This window comes from Lissotriton vulgaris, chromosome 9, assembly GCF_964263255.1.
Source record: "Lissotriton vulgaris chromosome 9, aLisVul1.2, whole genome shotgun sequence".
NCBI lineage: Eukaryota > Metazoa > Chordata > Amphibia > Caudata > Salamandridae > Lissotriton > Lissotriton vulgaris.
This window is the reverse complement of record NC_141697.1, coordinates 495,163,302-495,186,639: the sequence shown is the minus strand read 5'-3', so window position 1 is coordinate 495,186,639 and position 23,338 is coordinate 495,163,302. Positions and strand designations below refer to the sequence as shown.

General features: G+C 48.9%; 1 protein-coding gene across 1 annotated transcript; it reads left to right on the top strand.

Annotated features, from left to right (window-relative positions):
* The first annotated feature begins 2,662 nt into the window (after positions 1-2,662).
* SIX6 (SIX homeobox 6) lies at positions 2,663-12,692 on the top strand. Its single transcript, XM_086936668.1, has 2 exons — positions 2,663-3,458; positions 12,076-12,692. The coding sequence occupies exons 1-2, from the start codon at positions 2,887-2,889 to the stop codon at positions 12,236-12,238; spliced, it is 735 nt and encodes a 244-aa protein (XP_086792794.1). The 5' UTR covers positions 2,663-2,886; the 3' UTR covers positions 12,239-12,692.
* The last annotated feature ends 10,646 nt before the right edge of the window (positions 12,693-23,338 follow it).

Genomic DNA, 23,338 nt, shown 5'->3' with positions numbered 1-23,338 from the left:
GTGATTAGTTTAGATGTTACTGTTTGACCACCTATTGGTCTTTGGCTGCGACTGTGGTCAGTAGCACAAATTATGTTTTTAATTGGACATCATTTGGGCACAGTGTTGATGTCTCTGATGCAGCAGGTTGAACATTGTGTGTCTGATTTACAAACTGGCATTTTGTTGTTCATTCAGTATCATTACAGTACATCTACTCATGTACTACAAAGGATGATAAAGATGGCTAAAACTGTGACAAAGAATGTGAGCATGAGAAAGAATCTGGAAAGAGTGTGGTAAAGGACAGGGAGTCTCTGGTAAAGGAATCATAACTACGTAAGCTTAGCTTTCGGCACCCCAACCTATGATACGCCGTCACCTGCGGGCTTCTGAGCAGAACGTTGGGCACAGACGCTCATTCTTTTACAAACCAAGCACTGATGGCTGGCAAGTGGGTCACTCATGCTGAACTCCTCTAAAACGGAAACACTATACTTCCCCTAGTCTACTGACTCCAGTGGCATAACAAAACTTCAGGGGGGCTTCTGCAAAGTACATGGATGGGGCTCCGCCCGGTCCCAGTCAGAGCTCTCATGCCAAGGGCCTGTGCACAGTGCTGGAGGGGCCCCCTGGAGCTCGGGGGCCCCGGCACTGCATGGGCCGTGGGGGTATGTCACGCCCCTGCTGGATCCCTCCCTCTTACCGATTCTATCCTTCAGCCCATGCATGGAAATGAGAAACTCATTCCTAACACAACCACCACAGCACGCTTCTAGTTTCTGAACATATGAAATATGAACTCACCCTTGGCATTCAATACAACGAAAACACTCATCAACTATTAGTATTCAGTAGACTAGACCGCTCGAGTGTGCCTCTCAATTTACTCCTATGCACCACTAGCCAAGACCATAAATGTTGCTACATGAACTCTATGCTGCTTAGCCAGACATACCCCAGTCTCATGTTACCACCACCAGGCCACTGGCTCACTGCAAGCAACAGGACCCTATAAATGCTAACTCTCCAGTTCAAATCAGTAATTAGATGGGTCCAACTCACTACATCTTAAAGTGCTACACTGCAACTGTGAGCCTTAGATCCACCAATCACAGTGTTCTAGATACACCTAAGAAACCTCACACTACCTCCAAGTTGTGGGCCTTCTAGCCTCCGAACTCCATACACTGGAAAGTTGTATGTCCAAATGTCATGTACAGAAATATCATCTGACATAAACATTGTCATAAACATGCCTTATACAAAAATATTGTCCCACTAGGAGTAGATTTTTTATTGCTACAATGGGGTGATAGTTATCAGTGATATTTAGGACACAATATTTATATTCCAGCAAAAATTGTCTAGTACATACCCACTGGAACACTCTGCCACTAGACACTCAGGGCACCCCTCTCTTCAAGAGCTTATAACAGTCTTGACAAAATCATGTGGTGCCACCCAAAAGAGAATACTGATAACGCGCGCTTACAAAGGATGTAGTCTGAACTATCGCAGAAGGAATATCGAGTGGCCACAGAATTGTGACCAAATGTCAAAAAGCAAATTACCGAAGATGTAAGTGCACAGAGGGAGGTGTAAATGTGCTATTCTTAACTCCACATCTACGTTCATTGTCGATATATATATATATATATTAATCGAAGTGCATAGATGTCGAGTTAGGTATAGAAAATATATAATATATACATACTCACATGTGGATGTTTTGGTCCTCCACAGTCTGGTCACTCACACTTTTGTGACCACTTGATAGTTCTACCACGACACATTGGCACACTTATTTTAAACTTAAACTATTGGTTCTGCGCGTGAATCCCCCTACATTCTTCCCCTACATAAGGCAACCGTTACTATTTAAAACATCCCTCGATAAGTGTTATTGTTGCTAAATAAATAAAATGAACTGTCTCTGGTGCCTAGGTTGGACACCAGTGTTGTTAGGCTGGCTGTACATTGACTGGCTCAAATTACGTCAGCTGGCGTTTGGCTGTGTGGCTCTGGGGCATGGTTTGCGCCTCTCGGTCAGGCACTGCAGTTATTTTGTCACATGCGGCAGCCGTTGTTCTCCAACTGGCACTGCGGTGATGCTCTCTGCTTCTATGGTCTGGGGCCGTGATCTGGGGTGAACCTGACTCTGGTAACTGAAGGTTGGGCAACCCGTACTCTCGAGATAGCACTTCAGTGGTTGGCTATTGCACTACAGGATTAATACTCGCCGCTCCCCGGTTGGCACGGTAGGGGCTGGCAGTGATGCTGTCAGATGGACACCGATGCGGCTAGTCTGGCATAGTATAGATTTCCCTGATGCCGAAGACTGGACACCGATGCTCTGGGGCAGGCACTACCACGGGCTCTGACGCGATGCTCTCAAGCTGGCACTGCAGTGACTGACTGATGCCATAGGTTGGACACCCGGTGCGCTCCAGCTGGCCCTGTCAGCCCCTGGACAATCCGCCTCTCTGAGCGCTCGCTGGGCGCTGTCGGATCGGGGAGGTGCTGAAATATCCCCTCGCTGCCTTGTTTGGATTGGCAAACTGTGACAGTGATTGACAGGTACCCATGGCAACCGCAGGACCAATCTGCCCGCTCCAATAGAAAGTGCGGCTGGGTGTGGGCACAGACTCTTGTCTTGGCAGCAGCGCGGCGGCTGCCTTTCCTCTGCCTGCGCTCGGAGCTGCCAGTGCATCCAGTGGCCCGGAGCCTCGGCGGACCCCGCGCGTCCTCTCCTATACCGGGCCCTTCTCTGCCCCTCCAAGCTCCCTTCCCGGGGCGGCCCTCTGCCCACTTCGAGCTCCCTCCTCGGGTCAGACCTCTTTTCCCCCACCCCTTCCCGGCCCCACTCTTACATGTGGAGTCTCGGACCCCCGGCCAGCCTCCCCGATGTTCCAGCTGCCGATGCTGAACTTCAGCCCGCAGCAAGTGGCCGGCGTGTGTGAGACGCTGGAGGAGAGCGGGGACATCGAGCGCCTGGGCCGCTTCCTGTGGTCTCTGCCCGTGGCCCCCGCCGCCTGCGAGGCCCTCAACAAGAATGAGTCGGTGCTGCGCGCTCGGGCCATCGTGGCCTTCCACAGCGGCCACTTCCGAGAGCTCTACCAGCTGCTGGAGCAGCACAAGTTCGGCCGGGACTCGCACGCCAAGCTGCAGGCACTGTGGCTGGAAGCGCACTATCAGGAGGCCGAGAAGCTGCGGGGTCGGCCCCTGGGGCCAGTGGACAAGTACCGAGTGCGCAAGAAGTTCCCGCTGCCGCGCACCATCTGGGACGGCGAGCAGAAGACGCACTGCTTCAAGGAGCGCACCCGGCACCTGCTGAGGGAGTGGTACCTGCAGGACCCCTACCCCAACCCCAGCAAAAAGCGCGAGCTGGCGCAGGCCACCGGACTCACCCCCACACAGGTGGGCAACTGGTTCAAGAACCGACGCCAGCGGGACCGGGCGGCCGCAGCCAAGAACAGGTCGGTGACGCGGGTGGGCACGGAGGGGGTGTCTGTCACCGTGCTGGAGTTTGGGGGAGTGTTCTACCACCCTTGGGGTCAAGCTGATACTCAACGGGGAGATGTTGGCGCTTTTGGGGACTTTGCTGGCTTTTTGAGGACTGTTGCTCATGCTTGGGGGTGGGGGCACGGGGTCATGCTGGCAATCCCCTGAGAAGGATCCTGGAAATCCTTCTGGCACTGCAGACAGGGTGAAAGGAGTGAATGTACTGACATGTCTTGGGTCCCTACTGATATCCCTGGGGGTGAGGGGTTGTCTCGTTTAGGGCCGCGCAGCCTCTAGTGCGGCCAGACTTGCATCCCTGGGGTCGTGCTGGCATTCCTGGAGGCAGCTCTGTCACTTTTGAAAGATAGGTGAGGGGAACTTGAGTACTGCTGGGGTCATTTTTCCAAATAGGAGGCTCGTGTTGTCATTATTAGGGGCTGTATGTAGGTACCCATGTGGGCCGCCGCAGCCCCCAGGAGAGATGTGCAGTGCTGGGGGGGCCTTGGTACAAACAGAAGAAACAGCAAAGACCGACTGACCGCGGTCAGCTCGATCGTCACGCTCGGGCGATTGCAGAAAAACCGTGCTTGACGCAATCTAGGTCTTAAAATACAATATTCGTCGCCCACCTCGTGCATTGTGACGCCTTCGAAAAGTGCAATTATGTTAGAATTTATTGCACGTCTGAGATTTCAACATTTGTTTTCACCCCCAAACACTCAATGACTTATAATACCTCTGTCCCCAAATTTTAATAATCGGTGTGCCTGTCCACATTTAATAAATATGATATAAATTCCATAAGGCTGCATATTTTTCTTGCAAGATAAGCAATCTTATCAATATATTAGCACATGTGTTAGTATCGTGGGCCCACTTTCTTCTGTCGCAACCGGGTCTTAATAGCTACCCGAATAAGAGACATGCGGTCCTGCAAGGGACACTGCAAAATATGCATTAGCTTTCTTGAATATTGTTTGTCGATTTTTTTCTAAATGGCCAATGTCCATTTTTATTGACCTATTGCCTAAAAGATCAGGTAAATTCCTAATTGTGCCAGAAAGTGACCTATTTTGTATAGGCTAGTGGAGAGGTAATTTATAACACGTGCAGGGCTGACACGTTTAAAAAAAAATAATGACAATAATCCATACGCTACCAATACCCAATTAAATGTACGCGTTGATATATTGCACTTGCTCCTTTACAAGGGCAGTGTTTATCGTATCATGGTTAAGACCGGGTTCATTGTGGCCTCGACAAAGCTGGAATTGTTTCTATTGTATCCAAGGAACAGGTGGGGCAACACTGCAATTTTCTAATCTTAAAATCGATATATCGATTGCCCACGCAGCGCCGATATATTAAATCGGCAGCCCGCAATGCTAGTGTTGAAAAATGTTACCCGCGACGTGCGTTCATAATTCTGGGTTGGACGCGTCCATTTTCTGGGGTGCAGTTTTCTTCTGCCCGCTGTATTTAAGCGAGGTGGACCACTTCTAGCTGTGCCGAAGAACGCTTCGGTTTACTGTGATTTGCAGTTTTGCTATCTGGCATGAAATGTGTATTTCGCTGCGCTGGAAAACTATCATGAAACGGTGGTATGTCTGTCCACACTGTTAGCAGCACAAACAGTCGTGATAGGTGACCCGCACTGCTGAGGCTGGGTCTCTGGGGCGGGGGTCTGTTTCAGTTCATAGCTCTGAAAATAACGAATATTGGACATAAAAGGCGAGGAGGTCTTTATTCGATAATAACAAGTTGTGAAATAGAGTACACGCTCTGTACACGAAACAGCAAAACGCGGTTCTCCACTGTCCATCCCAGGTCAGCTTTCTGGCTCCTGCTGTCTTTTTAGGGCAGATTCAGTGAGTGCATTCAATGCCCCCCCCCCCCCCCCCCCCCGAATCCCCTGCCAGTGTGAACGTGGGGATTACAGCGGACCGTTCAGAGATAGGGTATTTCACTGTAGTGTCGGATGAGAACAAAACAAAGATCGGGTGTGCAGGCTTCAGTTCGGGCGTGGGAGTCGGATCCGTTAGGTGTGTGGACTAGCGCTGGCTGGGGGTCGTCTGGGTGTCGGAGTCTGGTGTGTAGGAGAACTGGTGGAGAGGTGTGTGGGTGCTTGTATTAGGTGAGGACGGGCTCGGCTTGGGGTCAGGGAGTCTGACGTGGACTACCACTGTACTGACAGCAGTCTCCTCTGGGGGGCGTGGGAGTTTAGTGTGGGGGGGGGCACTGGTGGAGAGGTGTGTGGGTGCTTGTATCTGGCGTGGATGGGCTCGCCTTGGTGTCTGGTCGTTGTGGGAGTCTGTCGTGGACTACCACGGACTGCAGTTTCCTCTGGGCATTGGGGTCTGATGTGGGGGGGTGGGGGGGGGGCACTGGTGGAGAGGTGTTAGGGTGCTTGTTTCTGCTTGGGGTCCGGTGGCTCTCGGAGTCTGACGTGGACTACCACTGACTGCGGTTTCCTATGTGCGTGGGAGTCTGGTGTGGAAGGGCACAGGTGGAGAGGTGTGTGGGTGCTCGTGTCTAGTGTGGATGAGCTCCGCTTCGAGTCTGGTGGCTGTGGGAGTTCTGGCGTGGACGTCACTAGCTGCAGGGTCCTTTGGGCGTGGATGTCTGGTGTGGAACGGCACTGGTGGAGAGGTGTGTGGGTGCTTGTATCTGGTGTGGACTGCCACTAGCTGCGGTGTCCTCTGTGCGTGGGAGTCTGGTGTGGAAGGGCACTGGTGGAGAGGTGCGTGGGTGCTTGTATCTGGTGCGGACTGCCACTAGCTGCGGTGTCCTCTGTGCGTGGGAGTCTGGTGGAGAGGTGTGTGGGTGTTTGTATCTGATGTGGACTGCCACTAGCAGCGGTGTCCTCTGTGCGTGGGAGTCTGGTGGAGAGGTGTGTGGGTGCTTGTATCTGGTGTGGACTGCCACTAGCTGCAGTGTCCTCTGTGCGTGGGAGTCTGGTGGAGAGGTGTGTGGGTGCTTGTATCTGGTGTGGACTACCACTGACTGCGGTGTCCTCTGTGCGTGGGAGTCTGGTGTGGAGGGGCACTGGTGGAGAGGTGTGTGGGTACTTGTATCTGGTGTGGACTGCCACTAGCTGCGGTGTCCTCTGTGCGTGGGAGTCTGGTGGAGAGGTGTGTGGGTACTTGTATCTGGTGTGGACTACCACTGACTGCGGTGTCCTCTGTGCGTAGGAGTCTGGTGGAGAGGTGTGTGGGTGCTTGTATCTGGTGTGGACTACCACTGACTGCGGTGTCCTCTGTGCGTGGGAGTCTGGTGGAGAGGTGTGTGGGTGCTTGTATCTGGTGTGGACTACCACTGACTGCGGTGTCCTCTGTGCGTGGGAGTCTGGTGGAGAGGTGTGTGGGTGCTTGTATCTGGTGTGGACTACCACTGACTGCGGTGTCCTCTGTGCGTGGGGGTCTGGTGTGGAAGGGCACTGGTGGAGAGGTGTGTGGGTGCTTGTATCTGGTGTGGACTACCACTGACTGCGGTGTCCTCTGTGCGTGGGAGTCTGGTGTGGAGGTGTGTGGGTGCTTGTATCTGGTGTGGACTACCACTGACTGCGGTGTCCTCTGTGCGTGGGGGTCTGGTGTGGAAGGGCACTGGTGGAAAGGTGTGTGGGTGCTTGTATCTGGTGTGGACTACCACTGACTGCGGTGTCCTCTGTGCGTGGGAGTCTGGTGGAGAGGTGTGTGGGTGTTTGTATCTGGTGTGGACTGCCACTAGCTGCAGTGTCCTCTGTGCGTGGGAGTCTGGTGGAGAGGTGTGTGGGTGCTTGTATCTGGTGTGGACTACCACTGACTGCGGTGTCCTCTGTGCGTGGGAGTCTGGTGTGGAGGGGCACTGGTGGAGAGGTGTGTGGGTGCTTGTATCTGGTGTGGACTGCCACTAGCTGCAGTGTACTCTGTGCGTGGGAGTCTGGTTGAGAGGTGTGTGGGTGCTTGTATCTGGTGTGGACTACCACTGACTGTGGTGTCTCTGTGCGTGGGAGTCTGGTGTGGAGGGGCACTGGTGGAGAGGTGTGTGGGTGCTTGTATCTGGTGTGGACTGCCACTAGCTGCAGTGTCCTCTGTGCGTGGGAGTCTGGTTGAGAGGTGTGTGGGTGCTTGTATCTGGTGTGGAATGCCACTAGCTGCGGTGTTCCTCTGTGCGTGGGAGTCTGGTTGAGAGGTGTGTGGGTGCTTGTACCTGGTGTGGACTACCACTGACTGTGGTGTCTCTGTGCGTGGGAGTCTGGTGTGGAGGGGCACTGGTGGAGAGGTGAGTGGGTGCTTGTATCTGGTGTAGACTACCACTGGCTGCGGTGTCCTCTGTGCGTAGGAGTCTGGTGGAGAGGTGTGTGGGTGCTTGTATCTGGTGTGGACTACCACTGACTGCGGTGTCCTCTGTGCGTGGGAGTCTGGCGTGGAGGGGCACTGGTGGAGAGGTGTGTGGGTGCTTGTATCTGGTGTGGACTACCACTGACTGCAGTGTCCTCTGTGCGTGGGAGTCTGGTGGAGAGGTGTGTGGGTGCTTGTATCGGGTGTGGACTACCACTGACTGCGGTGTCCTCTGTGTGTGGGAGTCTGGTGTGGAGGGGCACTGGTGGAGAGGTGTGTGGGTACTTGTATCTGGTGTGGACTGCCACTAGCTGCGGTGTCCTCTGTGCGTGGGAGTCTGGTGGAGAGGTGTGTGGGTACTTGTATCTGGTGTGGACTGCCACTATCTGCGGTGTCCTCTGTGCGTGGGAGTCTGGTGGAGAGGTGTGTGGGTGCTTGTATCTGGTGTGGACTACCACTGACTGCGGTGTCCTATGTGCGTGGGAGTCTGGTGGAGAGGTGTGTGGGTGCTTGTATCTGATGTGGACTACCACTGACTGCGGTGTCCTCTCTGTGTGGGAGTCTGGTGGAGAGGTGTGTGGGTGCTTGTATCTGGTGTGGACTGCCACTAGCTGCAGTGTCCTCTGTGCGTGGGAGCCTGGTGGAGAGGTGTGTGGGTGCTTGTATCTGGTGTTGACTAGCACTGACTGCGGTGCCCTCTGTGCGTGGGGGTCTGGTGTGGAAGGGCACTGGTGGAGAGGTGTGTGGGTGCTTGTATCTGGTGTGGACTACCACTGACTGCGGTGTCCTCTGTTCGTGGGAGTCTGGTGGAGAGGTGTGTGGGTGCTTGTATCTGGTGTGGACTACCACTGACTGCGGTGTCCTCTGTGCGTGGGAGTCTGGTGTGGAGGGGCTCTGGTGGAGAGGTGTGTGGGTGCTCGTGTCTGGCGTGGATGGGCTCCGCTTCGGGTCTGGTGATTGTGGGATTCTGTCGTGGACGGACACTGGTTGTGAGTGTGCCAGCTGCGCTGGAAGGGCCGTGGTTGGGGCTTCTGTGAGTGTTTGAGCCTGACGTGGGTGGGCGGTGATTGTGGGTCATGTAGGTTTGAGTTTAGCTTGGGTGGGCGCTGCTTGGGGTCCGTTGCCTACGGGAGTTTGGAGTAGATTGTGACTGGCAGGGGAGGGTCGCCGTGAGTGCTGGAGCCCGATATTGGAGGGACACTGCCTGGAGACTCTGTGGATGCCGAAGCCTGTTTCAGCCACTTATTGTGCTGCTTTGGGTGTCTGCGTTTGTGCGGATTGGCGCTTGTTTAGTTCTCACTTGTGAACTGCGGGTGGTATTAGACTGCACTGCGTGGGATCCGGCTTGTCGCGGTGGCTGTCAATGGACATTCGGCGGGGTGCACATGGTTGTGAGTGTTTTATTGAGAGTGCTGTCAAGGAACATCAGGTGGGGGTGCTTTCTCGTGATCTGCGGATGATGTGACGGAAGTACTTTGGATTAGGGCATCGCTTGTAAGTGCTGTGGGTATAAGGTTTGGTGCCAGTGTATGTAAAGGCTGAGGTGTGGGTGCTGCTGATTGCCTTCGATGGGTGGCCCGGGTCTTTGTGCTGTGGGTGCTTCAGATTCGTGCTGGATCGAGGTCCCGCTTCTAAAGTATGGTGTTTGTATATGGAACGTGTGTCTGCTACTGTATGCGCGGTAAAACTCCTTAACAGTAACATTAACTAGATGCTGGGTGGCACTTGTCTGGGGTGCACGTGTGCGCGGGTGGCTCCTCTGAGGTAAACCTGAGCAGTGGAATCGGCTGGTGGATGGACAGCTCCCAGGGGGAGGGGGTCCATTGGGTAGGCAGATCCCGAGGCTGTGTGAGAGGGGTTCCTCGGTGACTCAGTGTGAGTTTGTAGCTCTTGGTGTGTGTTGGCGAGGGGTGGGGGATTGATCCCTTGTAATCAAACCTGGAACTGAAAGTGAATACATGCCTCCCTGTGGTGTGCGAGGGTGGTTCCTCTGTGAGTTAGAGTGTGGGTAAGTAGCTCCCTCGAGTGTGGGAGAGTGGTTCCCCTGTGCCTTAGAGTGTGGGAAGGTAGGTCCCTTAGGTGTGAGAGGGTGGTTCCCCTGTGCCTTAGAGTGTGGGAAGGCAGGCCCCTTAGGTGTGAGAGGGTGGTTCCCCTGTGCCTTAGAGTGTGGGAAGGCAGGTCCCTTGGGTGTGAGAGTGTGGTTCCCCTGTGCCTTAGAGTGTGGGTAAGTAGCTCCCTGGAGTGTGGGAGAGTGGTTCCCCTGTGCCTTAGAGTGTGGGAAGGCAGGTCCCTTAGGTGTGAGAGTGTGGTTCCCCTGTGCCTTAGAGTGTGGGTAAGTAGCTCCCTGGCGTGTGGGAGAGTGGTTCCCCTGTGCCTTAGAGTGTGGGAAGGTAGGTCCCTTAGGTGTGAGAGGGTGGTTCCCCTGTGCCTTAGAGTGTGGGAAGGCAGGCCCCTTAGGTGTGAGTGGGTGGTTCCCCTGTGCCTTAGAGTGTGGGAAGGAAGGTCCCTTAGGTGTGAGAGTGTGGTTCCCCTGTGCCTTAGAGAGTGGGAAAGGAAGGTCCCTTAGGTGTGAGAGTGTGGTTCCCCTGTGCCTTAGAGTGTGGGAAGGCAGGTCCCTTAGGTGTGAGAGGGTGGTTCCCCTGTGCCTTAGAGTGTGGGAAGGCAGGTACCTTAGGTGTGAGAGGGTGGTTCCCCTGTGCCTTAGAGTGTGGGAAGGCAGGTCCTTTGGGTGTGAGAGGGTGGTTCCTCTGTGACTTAGTGTGTAGGGGGATGCTCCCTGGATGTGAGAGGGGGGTTCCTCTTTGCCTTAAAGTGTGGTAGGCAGTACTTTTGGGTGTTAGGGGGCGGTTTCTCATGAGTTATAGTGTGGCTAAGCAGCTCCTGGGGTGTAAGAGGGTGGCTCCTCTGTGACATAGTGTGGGTTGGCAGCTCCCTGCGGTTTAGGAGGGTGGTTCCTCTGTGATTTAGAGCATAGGTAGGCAGCTCCCTCTGGTGTGGGAGGGTGGTTCTCCTGTAACTTAAAGTGTGGGTAGGCAGCTCCCTGGGGTATGAGAGGGTAGTTCCTCTGTGGCTTACAGTGTAGGTAGGCAGCTCCATGGAGTGCAAGAGGGTGGTTCCTCCGTGTCTTAGAGCATGGGTAGGCAGCTACTTGGGGTGTGAAAGGGCGCTTTCGCTGTGGCTTGGAATGTGGGTAGGCAGCTCCCTTGATGTGAGAGGGTGGTTCCTCTTTGACGTAGAGTGTGGGTAGGCAGCTCCCTGGGGTTTGATAGGGTGACTTAGAGTGTAGGTAGGTAGCTCCTTGGATGTGAGAGGGTGGTTCCTCTGTGGCTTAAGTGTGGGTAGGCAGCTCCCTAGATGTAAGAGGGTTGTTCTTCTGTGACTGAGAGAGTGAGTAGGCAGCTCCCTGGGGTTTGAGAGGGTGATAGAGTGTGGGTAGGCAGCTCCTTTGATGTGAGAGGGTGGTTCCTCTGTGGCTTAGAGTGTGGGTAAGCAGCTCCCTGGAGTTTGAGATGGTGACTTTGAGTGAAGGTAGGCTGCTCCCTTGGGGGGGGGAAAGGGTCGTTCCTCTGTGACTTAGAGTGTGGGTAGGCACCTCCCTGGGGTTTGAGGGGGTGACTTAGTGTAGGTAGGCATCTCCCTGGGGTGTGAGAGGGTGGTTCCTCTGTGACTTATAGCGAGGGTAGACAGCTCCTTGGATGTGAAAGGGTGGTTCCTCTGTGGCTTAGAGTGTGGGTAGGTAGCTCCCTGGAGTTTGAGGGGGTGACTTAGAGTGTAGCTAGGCAGCTCCCTGGGGTGTGAAAGGGTGGTTCCTCTGTGACTTAGAGTGTGGGTAGGCAGCTTTCTGGGTGTGACAGGGTGGTTCCTCTGTGACTTAGAGTCTGGGTAAGCAGCTTCCTGGGGTATGAGAGGGTGGTTCCTCCGTGACTTAGAGTGTGGGTAGGCATCTCCCTGTATGTGAGAGGGTGGTCCCTTTGTGACTTAGAATGTGGGTAGCCACTCTCCGGTGTGTAGAAGGTGGGGGGTGGGGGGGGGGGGGCGGGAGTCCCCTTGTAATCAAACATGGATGCTCAGATCGTGGGTAGACAACGTCCTGATGTGTGGCTCTCCAGGGACCAAGCCTGACACTGGATCCGTATGTATGTGTTTGGGCAGTACCACAGAGGTGCATGAGTACCCTCTGCCCGTGTGTAATCAGTTCCTTCAGGGCTCCCTCGGGGTATCTGTGGCGCCTCGCCTGCAGCAGGGTTCTCACTCGTCTCCCTTCTCTTTCTAGGCTGCAGCAGCAGGTCCTGTCCCAGGGCTCGGTGCGCTCCTTGGCAGAAGACGGGACCCTAGAACCCCTGGGCACCGCATCCAGCCCCGCAGCCAGCCTGTCCAGCAAGGCGGCCACCTCTGCCATCTCCATCACATCCAGCGACAGTGAATGTGACATCTGAGCCGGCGGGAGGAGAGGGGCGAGCCATGAATCTCAGTGCCTGCCCGCACTCTTTGCCCTCACTGCGTGCCTGCTCACACCTCGCGCCCGGCTTCGTGCGCACCACGGACAGTGACTCACGCGCCCGGCGCGCGGCCACCCGTCCCCGGACTGCCGGGACCAGTACCGTGTACCGCCCAGGAGCCCCGGCCTCTTAGGCAGGGCCCAAGGATGCCTCAAAACACGGACATGTTCGAACGCCAGCCCGTTAACTCTCGTGGGTATTTCATGTTGAAAAGACGCGTTATAATTTTGCTTTACTTTAAAGTTGTTTTTATAAATATATAATGTTTATTTACTTATTTAAAGGATTGCCATGCGTAGATTTTCTATCCGTTGTTGCTTGTTGTTTCTCTGTGCACACTTGGCTTGTAGAGCTTGTGCGCCAATAGTGGAGTCAAGTAGCGAAATTAAAATAATAAAGTCTGTGCTGAACGACATTTCTTATAAAAAGAGCGATTTGTAATTTTTTTAATATTTTTTTTTTAGATTTATCATCGTTACCTTAGCACACGTTCATAGTCGTTGGTAATAGTGCCAAAGGGGTATTGGGCGTTAGTACACGAGGTGTTTGAATATTGCTCTTAAATAGCAGTGGGTTCAAAACACACAATTCCTTTGTTGTTTTGCTGTTTGATATAGCGCGAACATTGCTCGAAGGCATCGGAACGCTTTACCTGAGCACATGTTAGATTACAGAGGAATTCATTGATTTTATTTTTTTAGGCACGGGGTGATTTAATATTAGTAATCCGTTTAGATCCCGTGGGTCGCGCGGACCCAACCCATGACACGTAAACAAAAGATTCTAAGCAGTCGGACGGCGTTGTTACGTGAAGTCTCCAAAGTGTGCCTGTTATGCCACCACACTCCCACAAAAAACACAACTGTGCTTAAAAACGACATTTAAAGTTAACACTTTTACTAAAACAGAAAAAACGTTGAATTATATGTTAATATTTTCTTAGACTCTAGACAGCTAAATATCACACTCCACAGTAGCCAATCGAAAGTCAATAAAAGGATTGTCTGATAAAAAATGTACGTCATAATAAACCGAATTTAACAGTGATTTATTAAAATATCACCGCGGGGTTATTGCGACTTACCGCAAATAGAGCCTTGAGATTTGGGTGACGTTAATTAACCACTAAAGCCTATATCCGTGCATTTTGTCAATAACTTTTTCCATCCAATAGGAAGTTTAGAGCTTTTCTCCGTTGTAACATAAAAATGTATAATGCTTAACTGTGTTTTGGGGCGCAAAGATGCCATCTCACGGACCCTGGATGCTGCAACCGACTACTTCTATAGCCTCGTTGTTTATTCCTGTCATGCCCATTCAGCATCGTTATAATATCATTATTCAATCTAAGGTGCTGTTGTAGTTTTAAAAACTCTCAATTCGTGAACCTTGGCCCATCTGTGAATGTTTGTCTACACACTTCATGGAATGCCCGAAGTCAATACCTTCCCCGTGGAGCAGCTTCTGAGATCAATAACGCTGCAAAACCAGTCCCGAAGACAACACACACTTTTAAACGAGGAAGAAGAGGTGGCTAAGACCACCACACATCATTTTATGTTATTTTATTTGGAATTTTTTCCTAAAAAAATGAGGCAACCTCGGTGCTTAAAGGTGGATACAGGTAAATGTACAAATAAACACCTTCCTGTTTTAGGGAGAAAAACACATCATTGATAAAAACAACTTATCAGAAAATATTTAATATAAATTGCATCCCAATGTAGCAATCTTTGGGTCTGGTGAATTCTACAACACCTCCCCACCCCACGCCTTCCCAGCAATGCTTCCCTATTGTTTTTGTAGCGATGGTTGGTCCATGCCATTTATTAATAATTGTTTTATTAATACATGTGCCCCAGTTTGAGAAATATTCATAGGACTTTCCGCCCCAAAATAATTTGGTTTTATTTGCTGCACCTTTTGTTCGGATGCTTTCACATTAGCAGAGTGGATATCGCCTGTTTGAGCATCAACAAACAAGCAGAGTGATTGATGGAAGCTTACTGTACATCCGGCTAGTTTGGGGGCTCGCAGATGTAAGCCTGCCAATGTGATGCTCAGGGGTCCTCCGCTCGGTCGACGGCGCCCAGAAAGAACACACCTCGCTCTGTTTGCGGACGACCCCGCAAGCCAGCCAAGAGATTCTAATGGGGATCACACATCCGTAAGGAAACATGTTGTTGCAGAATATAATTTTTTTTTTAAGATGCCCTACTGGTATTATTACCTCATGTGATAAAGAAAGGACCAGGGGGTCTGGTTTGGCTGTATGTTGGTGGGAGTGAGGTGAAGCCTTTCATTGCGGACATTTTGCAGAATTCATAAATTCTCGTTTCAGTCGCCAACGGCACTTTGCCAGTCATTGCAGGTTTAACCTAGTTTATTTCAAGGCCGTTCTGATCAGTACTGATAAAAAAGGCACATGCATGCATCAGATTCTGGAACACAATGCTGTTGGAGCACTACAAACGAATACACTCGTGACCGGTAAACGCCAGCCTGCAATTCAAGCCTCCTCTCGACACATACCTAAGGCCGGGCATCGAGGTCTGACTCAACACAAAAGCGACTGAAACCCTCAAGTCGCGGCTTTAAGGTCAAGTAATAATCCACTCATCGCTGTGACAGAAACAAAGAGTGTGTGAGCAGGGATCAAGTCTCCTGCCTATCAGGGCGCAGACTGTGTTCGATGAAACCACGTTGTTCGGTTTGTTGTCTGTGTGGAACACGGTTTCTGTTCAAATGTCCTTCTTTGTGACGTAGAATGATACCCAAACACTGTTTGTGAGAACCACGAACCATAAGAGGCTAGACAGTAAATCTTATCTTCTGATAAAATAGATACACACCGCACGTCCACAATATCTCACAGAAAGAGCAGCGAATACTCGCTTGTCAGGCAGTTTGCCATAGATGCTGAACAAATAAGGTGTGTGTGTGTGTGCTTGTGTTGGGGTAGAGTTGTAAGGGTGCATTTGTAGTATTGTCGCCGTTTTGTTTTTGTGTTTTTCGGCTATCGTTCTGCGGGACTGGTTGTGGGGGTTCTGTTTCATGTTTTTAGTCGTAGGTAGCGAGGGTTTTGTTTCATCCTTGTTGGGTGATGGGGGATTTGTTGCTGTGGTTGTTAGTGAGATTCATCTTTTTCTTTGGTGGTGAGGTTGATAGCTAATTCGTTTCTGCAGCAAGTGGAAGTGGGCGTCTCTCTCAGTGGTGTTGGTCGGTATGTGGTGGGGCTCTGTTCGTGGTGGAAGTGGATGGGTAGAGGCGCTGTGTTTCTATTGGGAGGTGGCAGTGGGGTGTTCCCTTTCTGGTAGGTTTGCAGTTGGGATTTTTTTTAGCAATGGCGATGAGAAGTATGTGGTGTACCATAACTGTGACCCTTGTGGTGTTGATAGAGAGGGACCCTTTCTTTGGCAATGTGGGTAAATAGGTGGCGGTTTCTGTGGCGGCGTGGTGGCCTTGCAGTGGGGGCACGGTATATGTAGCGATATGATTTTTTTCTGGTGGTGGGCAGTGGGTGGTCCATTTACCTATTCCTGGTGGAGTGGGTCGGTAGCAGACCTCTGTTTTTGTGGCAGATAATGGTAAATTGCGCAGATTAGTGGTTATTTTGGGGGTAGTAGCGGCTCAGTTTCTGTGGTGATGGCTCGTTAAAGGGCTTCACTTTTTTGTGGTAGTCGGGATGTGAGAGCTTCTGAGGTGAGTGGGACTTCGTCTCTGTGCTCGAAGCAATAAATGAGTAGTTATTGCTCGTGGCACATATACCAAGGCTGGCTTCCAGGTTGCTTACATAATAGCTTTTCTCAGAACTATAGACACTTTGGTGCAGTTAACTGGTGCGTTTATGTTAAAAACAACCGCAAAAAAGGTCAAAACGAGCTTTCCAATGCGTGCGATCGATAAGCAATACACGGGCACTCTCCACACAGTAAAAAACAACAAACAGAGCGGAAAAGATAAAGTCGCACCACGGTTACCCTGCGATTGGTGTAAACATGTAAACGTACGCAAAGGGGCTACACTGACTGTTGAAATATAACGCACATCATTGTGCCCAAGAAAAATTAATTCAACAATGTGAGTGCAGGAAAAAAATAAAGCACGAGTTTAGCATGTGTAAAACAACACACAGCACGTGCCCTGTTCCTGGCGGAAATAACGCACATTTCCAATGTTCGGAGAACAGAAGTGCATTACTGTAATACCATGGAAATTAAAAACAATTGAGTTTGAGGGTAGCATAAAAAACCGATCGATCGATAGATAGAACGCACACACGCATGGACTTTACCCGTGTGTGGTGTGGTTACGTATGCATGCATGCATTTATGTATGTATGAATGTAGGTATGTCTTTTTTTCTTCCGGAGACTGTATAATTAGGCTGTGTGTGTGTATGTATATATATATATATATATATATATATATATATATATATATATATATATATATATATTCCACAACAGGATCCCAGGGGCACAACCATCCACCAGAACAGCGCAACACCAGGAAACAGACTCCGTGGGCTAAGTTGAAAGTAAATGATGATTTGTTCAAGCATCAAATGTCCAAATGAGGCGTTTCGGCCGCCAGACATGCGGCATTGTTTATATATATATATATATATATATATATATATATATATATATATATATATATATATATATATATATATATATATATATATATATATATATATATATATATATATATATATATATATATATATATATATATACACACACACACACACACACACGCACAATCTAGTTATACAGCCTCTGAAAAAAAGGAAAATGCAACCATTATCCTTCGCTGGTCGTGGGAATAAAGTGGGAAGTAATGCAACGCATGCACTGTGCCTTAGGTTAAAAATTCCCACGCACACATCCTTTTCTAGGGGTAAAAGTGATAGGACAGAAATGCACTGGTTCTGTGACAAAAACAAGTAATACAAATATATGATCTGCCAACGCTCAAAATATTATAACATGCGTGGAGTAATAATGCCACAAACCCTATCTGTGGTACCAAACAAAATAAAACCCACACGATCTAACCAAGGGAGAAATAAAGCAACACGCATGCGCTATGTAATGTGTGCCTGCGCGTAGTAACACAAATAGAGAAATGAAAGTTGATTTCCAGATAGGACAAAGCCGCTTCCGCTGACAGAGAATTTAATTTGTGCACCCACAAACACCCTGGTCCACTCCACTAAGCCACACTGTCGCCTGACAAAACCCTGCTCCTAGGACCCATAATGGTAGTTTTAATGGATTTAAACACCGCTGCGTCTGAGTCCCATCTCTTGTGGCCCGCCATGTCCCTGTCTTCACCTTGGAGATAGTATTACTGTATTACCGTCATTGTGCCCCTGGGAGTGCCTGATTTTTGGAGGTGAGGAGAGGACGCTCGCGCGGTGGAATCGCGCGCTAAGCTCCCTCGCCCGGCGCGCGGATTTCATGTTACACTATTTGACACTGATCTTTAAATCGCTTGAGCTGGCTGCTTTTGTCAGCTCGCTGCCATTTCATTTGACTCCCTGTCCGCAGAGATCTCGCCCTTTTGTTTTAAGTGGATTGTTTGATTTATTCTGGGAGAAGGGAGGGAGGCGGAGGAAAGGGGGGGGGGGGTAGGGTATGGAAAAGGGCGGGGAGAGGAAAAGAGGAAAGGAGGATGGGAGGAAAGAAGCAGGACGAATGGAAAAAAGGCAGGGAAGTGGAACAGCAATAGCAAGAAATAACGAAGGGCTGAGAGAGAAACAGAAAAGGGAAAAGAAAGGACGATAGGACGACATAGGCGACAAAGAGACATTTCCAAATGGTGAGGGGCAGCCGACACCAATATGCCCCAGAGAACTGCAAATGAAAAGAAAAATTAATGGAAAGGCAGCGTGATGACTTCTGAATTTACCAATGCATGTTGCCTATAAGCCTTTCTTACACCGATGCCTTGATCGCGCTGCACTGCTTCTATGATAGAGCAGCCTGCAGACATTTTATCTCTCCGTACATTAGCACTTAGCCACATTGAACCGCGGGAACAAAGAGGCAGGCATGTCTTTTGCCTGTGCATGGTCACAAAAAATCCATATTGAACGTTGTCTGCTTTCCCGAAGGCTGTGTCTGAGCAGCTCTTATGGCGAACTAATGGGAAATTTGCTCAGCTTTTACAAAGCGGGGCCATGGCGCCCTCTCTGAGCAGGCTTTGCTGCATGGCATCCTTGTTTAATGCCTGCTCAGATGGAAACACAAAGAGACCCAGCTCACGTGCTTTCGCTGGCTGGCCCCGCATTCTGGGGGTCGCTCTTCCCTCGCAAGCGCTCCCCGAAGCACCCATAGCGGTCATCGGAACAAATAATGAGCTTTTAGCGGCACTTGCGACCTCAGGTCTCACTCAAAGGGTTAAAAAAACCCGAAAGTGGTCACCGAGCGCTTGGTATGTGGGATGAGACTGTAAGGACACAGCGACCTGCCAGCCTGTAGGTTTTGTATGGATATGTTTACATTGATATGTCCAATGTATTTTAAATGGTTTACAGCAAATAAGCTTCCCACCACGTTTTGCGCAGTCTTGGCATTGCAGGTCAACGATCTGCCAAAACACAGAAAGACCCTGCAATTATTTGATGTATAAAAACCCTAGACATTCACTGAAAAAACACAAAGGTTAAACTGGGGTCAAGGGTAGACCTTCTAATAAAAAAAACTCGACTGTATTAAACCACGGAAACTGACCAGTTAACACCTTCGCTGCGGCGGCTATTCTGCCGCAGCGCTAACGGTCGCGGGGGGGCGCGCGGCTCCCCTGTGCGGGTGACAGAACCGTTCCGTCTTGGCTCGCGGGTGAGCTGTGCTTGTGACGGAACGGTTCCGTCACGGCCCCGCCCGCTTAATGAAACGCGCCGCGCAGGCGCGGCGAGCGGGCCGTGACGGAACCGTTCCGTCATGAGCACAGTCCACCCGAGGGGCGTGACGGAACGGTTCCGTCAATAGCGTCGAAGGAGTTATAGGTGACTGATCAATGCATATTGAACTGCCATAGATTTCAGACCACATCAGTGTTGCAAAATGTTATGGTATGTGAATTTGTAGAGCGCCGCTAATCACCCATTAGGGTAACCAGGCACTTTGCAGTATGAGGGTATGTGCAGTCAGAAGCAGTGCATCCGCGGGGTAAATTATACTTATGCCAGTCAGGTAGGATTGGTGAATTTCAGTTATTTTGAGGTTTAAATTGTATGTTTTGTATTATAAGAAGACCTACGTATAACTTCACATTAACCTTTGTTTTTTCAGGGAATTTCTACGTTTTTTTAAACAAGTTAAAATCTTACTGCCTTTCTTACATAGACATCTACTTTAATCTTTGGTCTTTATTTAAGTGACTGTGTATGTTTTTGCCAACCCCCCTCCACCCCTCCCCAGCTGTGCACAATAAGGGGTTGCTGGAGGTCTTCAGGCCAGGCTCTGCCGCCAACTCCACCTGGACAGTCTTCCGCTGTGCACACCGTTGGGGGGAAGTTGGATGCAGAGCATGGACTGTGACAAAACCATACAGCCAAACCCCTACAAACATTTAACATGTCATGAGTGATGTAATATGTGAGGTCATAAGCAGTCCGAGGCGAGGGCACTCATTATGGTTAGCTCAGTTAATTATAATTTGTGAATTTCAGTGTTGTTTTATTTTTAAAAGAGTAGGGTCTATGCGGAGTCTGCACTTAGTGGAGGCTTGATCACCTAATTGGGCTTGTGTCTTGGAGTGAGTAAGTTCACACAGTCTGTGCACTAAGTGTTGACAATGGTAGGAGGGGCTTACCCTCTTAATGGGCCCTAGATCTCTTGAAAGAGTGGGCCCTATGTAAAGTCTGTACTGAGCAATGCCTATTCACTGTAGGGGCTTTCTACCTAGTAGCACTGACCTATGGCTAGGCTCTGCAGCCAATTCCACGTGAGCTGACACTCCCTCACCCCTTACCAATCACAGACTTCGGCCCAACCCTCAATTTCTTTTTTTAAAACATATTTTTTTGGCCCCACATGACCACACTAGTGAGCCCTGCGGGAATCCCGCATGAGCACATGGGGGTCTGGAGGTTGGTCATGTTAGCTCCTGTGGGACTCCCTCAGGCCAAAGACGAATCAGCATTTAAAAATAAATTATGTCTCTGGGAGGGACCCTGTAGGAAAGGGCTAGGGGAACAGGGTATCCCTACCCTGCCCCCTTCTATATGCTTCGTCCACAACATTTTTCTTCATGTTGCGGTCACCAATTACATTGCTTGGTCCTGCAGGACTCCCACGGGACCAACCAATAAGAATTCACTTTTTGTCATTATTGCTTGCAGGAATCCCATTAAAATAGATATCTCTACATTTTGAACATTAATTTCTCTGAAACGGCTGATCACATTACACCAAATCACAAAAAGCTTGCTTGCTGAGTAAAGATCTAGCTTTCTGACCAATTTGATGAAATTCAGTTCAGCTGTTTTTTCTGTATCGTGTAATTTTTCCTATGGATGTTCCATGGGGAAAAATCGCTTTGGGACCCCCTTTTTCTCAGCTCCCGCTTGATGGATCGCCCTGAATCTTTTCAGGGAGGAGCTGAGGTAGATGAACTTTTTGTTGTGGAAAGTTTCTTGAAGATTCGTCAAATAGAGCCAAAGTTATTATCTAATTAACACAACAAAAAGTATACTTGCTACGGAAACTCTGACCTAAGTATAACTAGACAGTGGTGACCCTCACTGTGAAATATATGTAGCTCAGTAAAAAAAGTCAGAAGATGACAAGGCTTTAGACTGGCTGCTAGGTTTGACAAAACCTCAGTTTTATCTGTATACACTTTTAATAAATCTTGACAGTCATCAAGAAATTGATGACATGCAATCACTAAATTAATTACAAATCCGCCCTCTAGGTTTTTCTTCCAAGAGAAAATTATTTGGGTATTATCTGCAGACCAGAGCGAGCCCCTGAATTCCAACTGTGGCCGTTCGAGTGATCAAATAGGCCTGGGAGATGATGTTGAAGGTCGAGGAGAGATGCACTCAGACCAGGACAATAAGGCTCACCTTGGTCTCTGTGAAGTATAGGTTTTCCAAATAACCATCCAAGGAGGCGGTAGGTTGCATGAAATAAATCCTTTTTAAGTTTAATGATGTAAGTTAAGAGGCAAGATACAGGAGCGCTTCTGCACCCAATGAAGACCAACAGTTCAATGCCAAGTATACAGTTTACATTCAATGGTCTTGATAACATCACGAGCGATGCACTTTTGAAGACAAACATTCTCTTCAAAAGCACACCACATAGAACATAAGAACATCACAAGATGAGCAACATAAAAGAAGTACTAAAGAACTTACTCATACTCTACATCTTCTCCCTTCCTTACATAAATAAAAAATAGAATAATAGAAATGAAAAATAAGATAAATAAAAATAGAATTAATATAAATTAAAACAAACTTAGGATAAGTAATAGACTTTAAAACTAGAGGGAATAGAACAATTCCTGTGAATCCTTGGAGAAAGAGTTAAACCAGCATTAGAGGTGGAAGGAGTAACATAAGCACTAGAGGAGCTGGGTGTAACGTGTGAATCATAAGTTGATGCAACATCCTGACCAGAAATATCAACAGGTAAGCAAACATTTTGAGAAGTAACCAAACAATTATCATCTGAAGATGTACCTAAGGGAAAATAGGAACATGAAGAAACATCATCAACATGTTTTGTTGTACAAATCTCTTTTGCCTGGTCAGGGGTAAGCTTAACACTTACTCGTTTATTCCACCACCCTTTCCTATCAAGAAAAACAGACCCTTTTGAAACTTTTAAGACCTGAGTGGGTAAAGAAAATGTTGACCTTCCTTTTTTAACTCTATCATGAAATGTTACCATAACCCAATCACCTACATCAAAATCTTATTTGGATGAAATGATTTTGGAATTGAAATTCTTTTTTTTTAAATAAATTGTGGAGATGAAACATTTTCCTTAATGACATCCCTATCCTGACAAGCCAAACAAGAGTTGTCTTTAATTTTAAGATCTTTGATCCAGGACGGGCAAATGTTCCCATTGGGATTGCGTTTTTTAAGTAGCCTAAAAGTAGAAATGCCTGTGGTGCAATGAGGAGTGACTAAAAAAGACCATAGCTTCCCTCTAAGAAATTCCTCCACATTTACATTAGAGGCAATGGCAGACTGTATTCCTTCGTTAATTAACCTGTTAATTCTTTCTAATAAACCATTCGAGGAAGGCGAATAAAGAGCCACCCTCAAATGTTTAATATCATGAAAGAACCATTGTCACTCACAATTTCTGTAGGTGGGCCTTCTGAAACAAAAATCTTTTTTAAAAACTCAATTACTGTCACTGAATCTGGTTTTTCGCAAAAATCAAATTCACACCACTTAGAATGATAATCGATCAATGAAATGATGTAACGTTTGTTAGTGGGTAACACAGCAAAAGGACATGAAAAATCAATTGCTAATTTATGCCAAGCTTCCTCTGGCAAAGGAACTGTGTGTAAAGGCAATTGAGGGACTTTCCAATGTAGGTCTGATACCAGACATGTTGTACACTTATCAATCCACAAAGTGATATCCCTATCCAGCCCAGGCCACCAGAAATGTTCCTTTATCTTCCTCGAAGTACCCCCAATTCCCAAATGTCCCTGATGAGCAGAATCACATTTTTTTTCTTATGTCATCAGGAGGAACACATAGATCACCTCTAAAGATAACGTCATGAACAATTGAAAGTTCTTCTAAAACTTGTGCATAAACTTTCAAAGAAGCAGGTTGGACACAAATCTTCGGCCAACCCGAAACAATTACATTTTTAACAGCACCAAAACTGCATCCTGAGAATAGCTTTTAAGCCAGTCCGCCTCAGAAATAGAAAAAGGAGATAACACTAACTCCTCAATTGAAGCAACTACACATTCAATTTCATCTTCTTCCGTTTTCCTGTCATCATGATTCTCAAAACTTAGTCTTGATAGAGCATCTGCT

What these genes read in the sequence shown, in the direction of transcription:
- SIX6 (XM_086936668.1), top strand. Translation starts at nt 2,887, where the DNA reads ATGTTCCAGCTGCCGATGCTGAACTTCAGCCCGCAGCAAGTGGCCGGC. An exon ending in GCGGCCGCAGCCAAGAACAG is followed by an intron (nt 3,459 to 12,075) that starts GTCGGTGACGCG and finishes TTCTCTTTCTAG; the next exon opens with GCTGCAGCAGCAGGTCCTGT.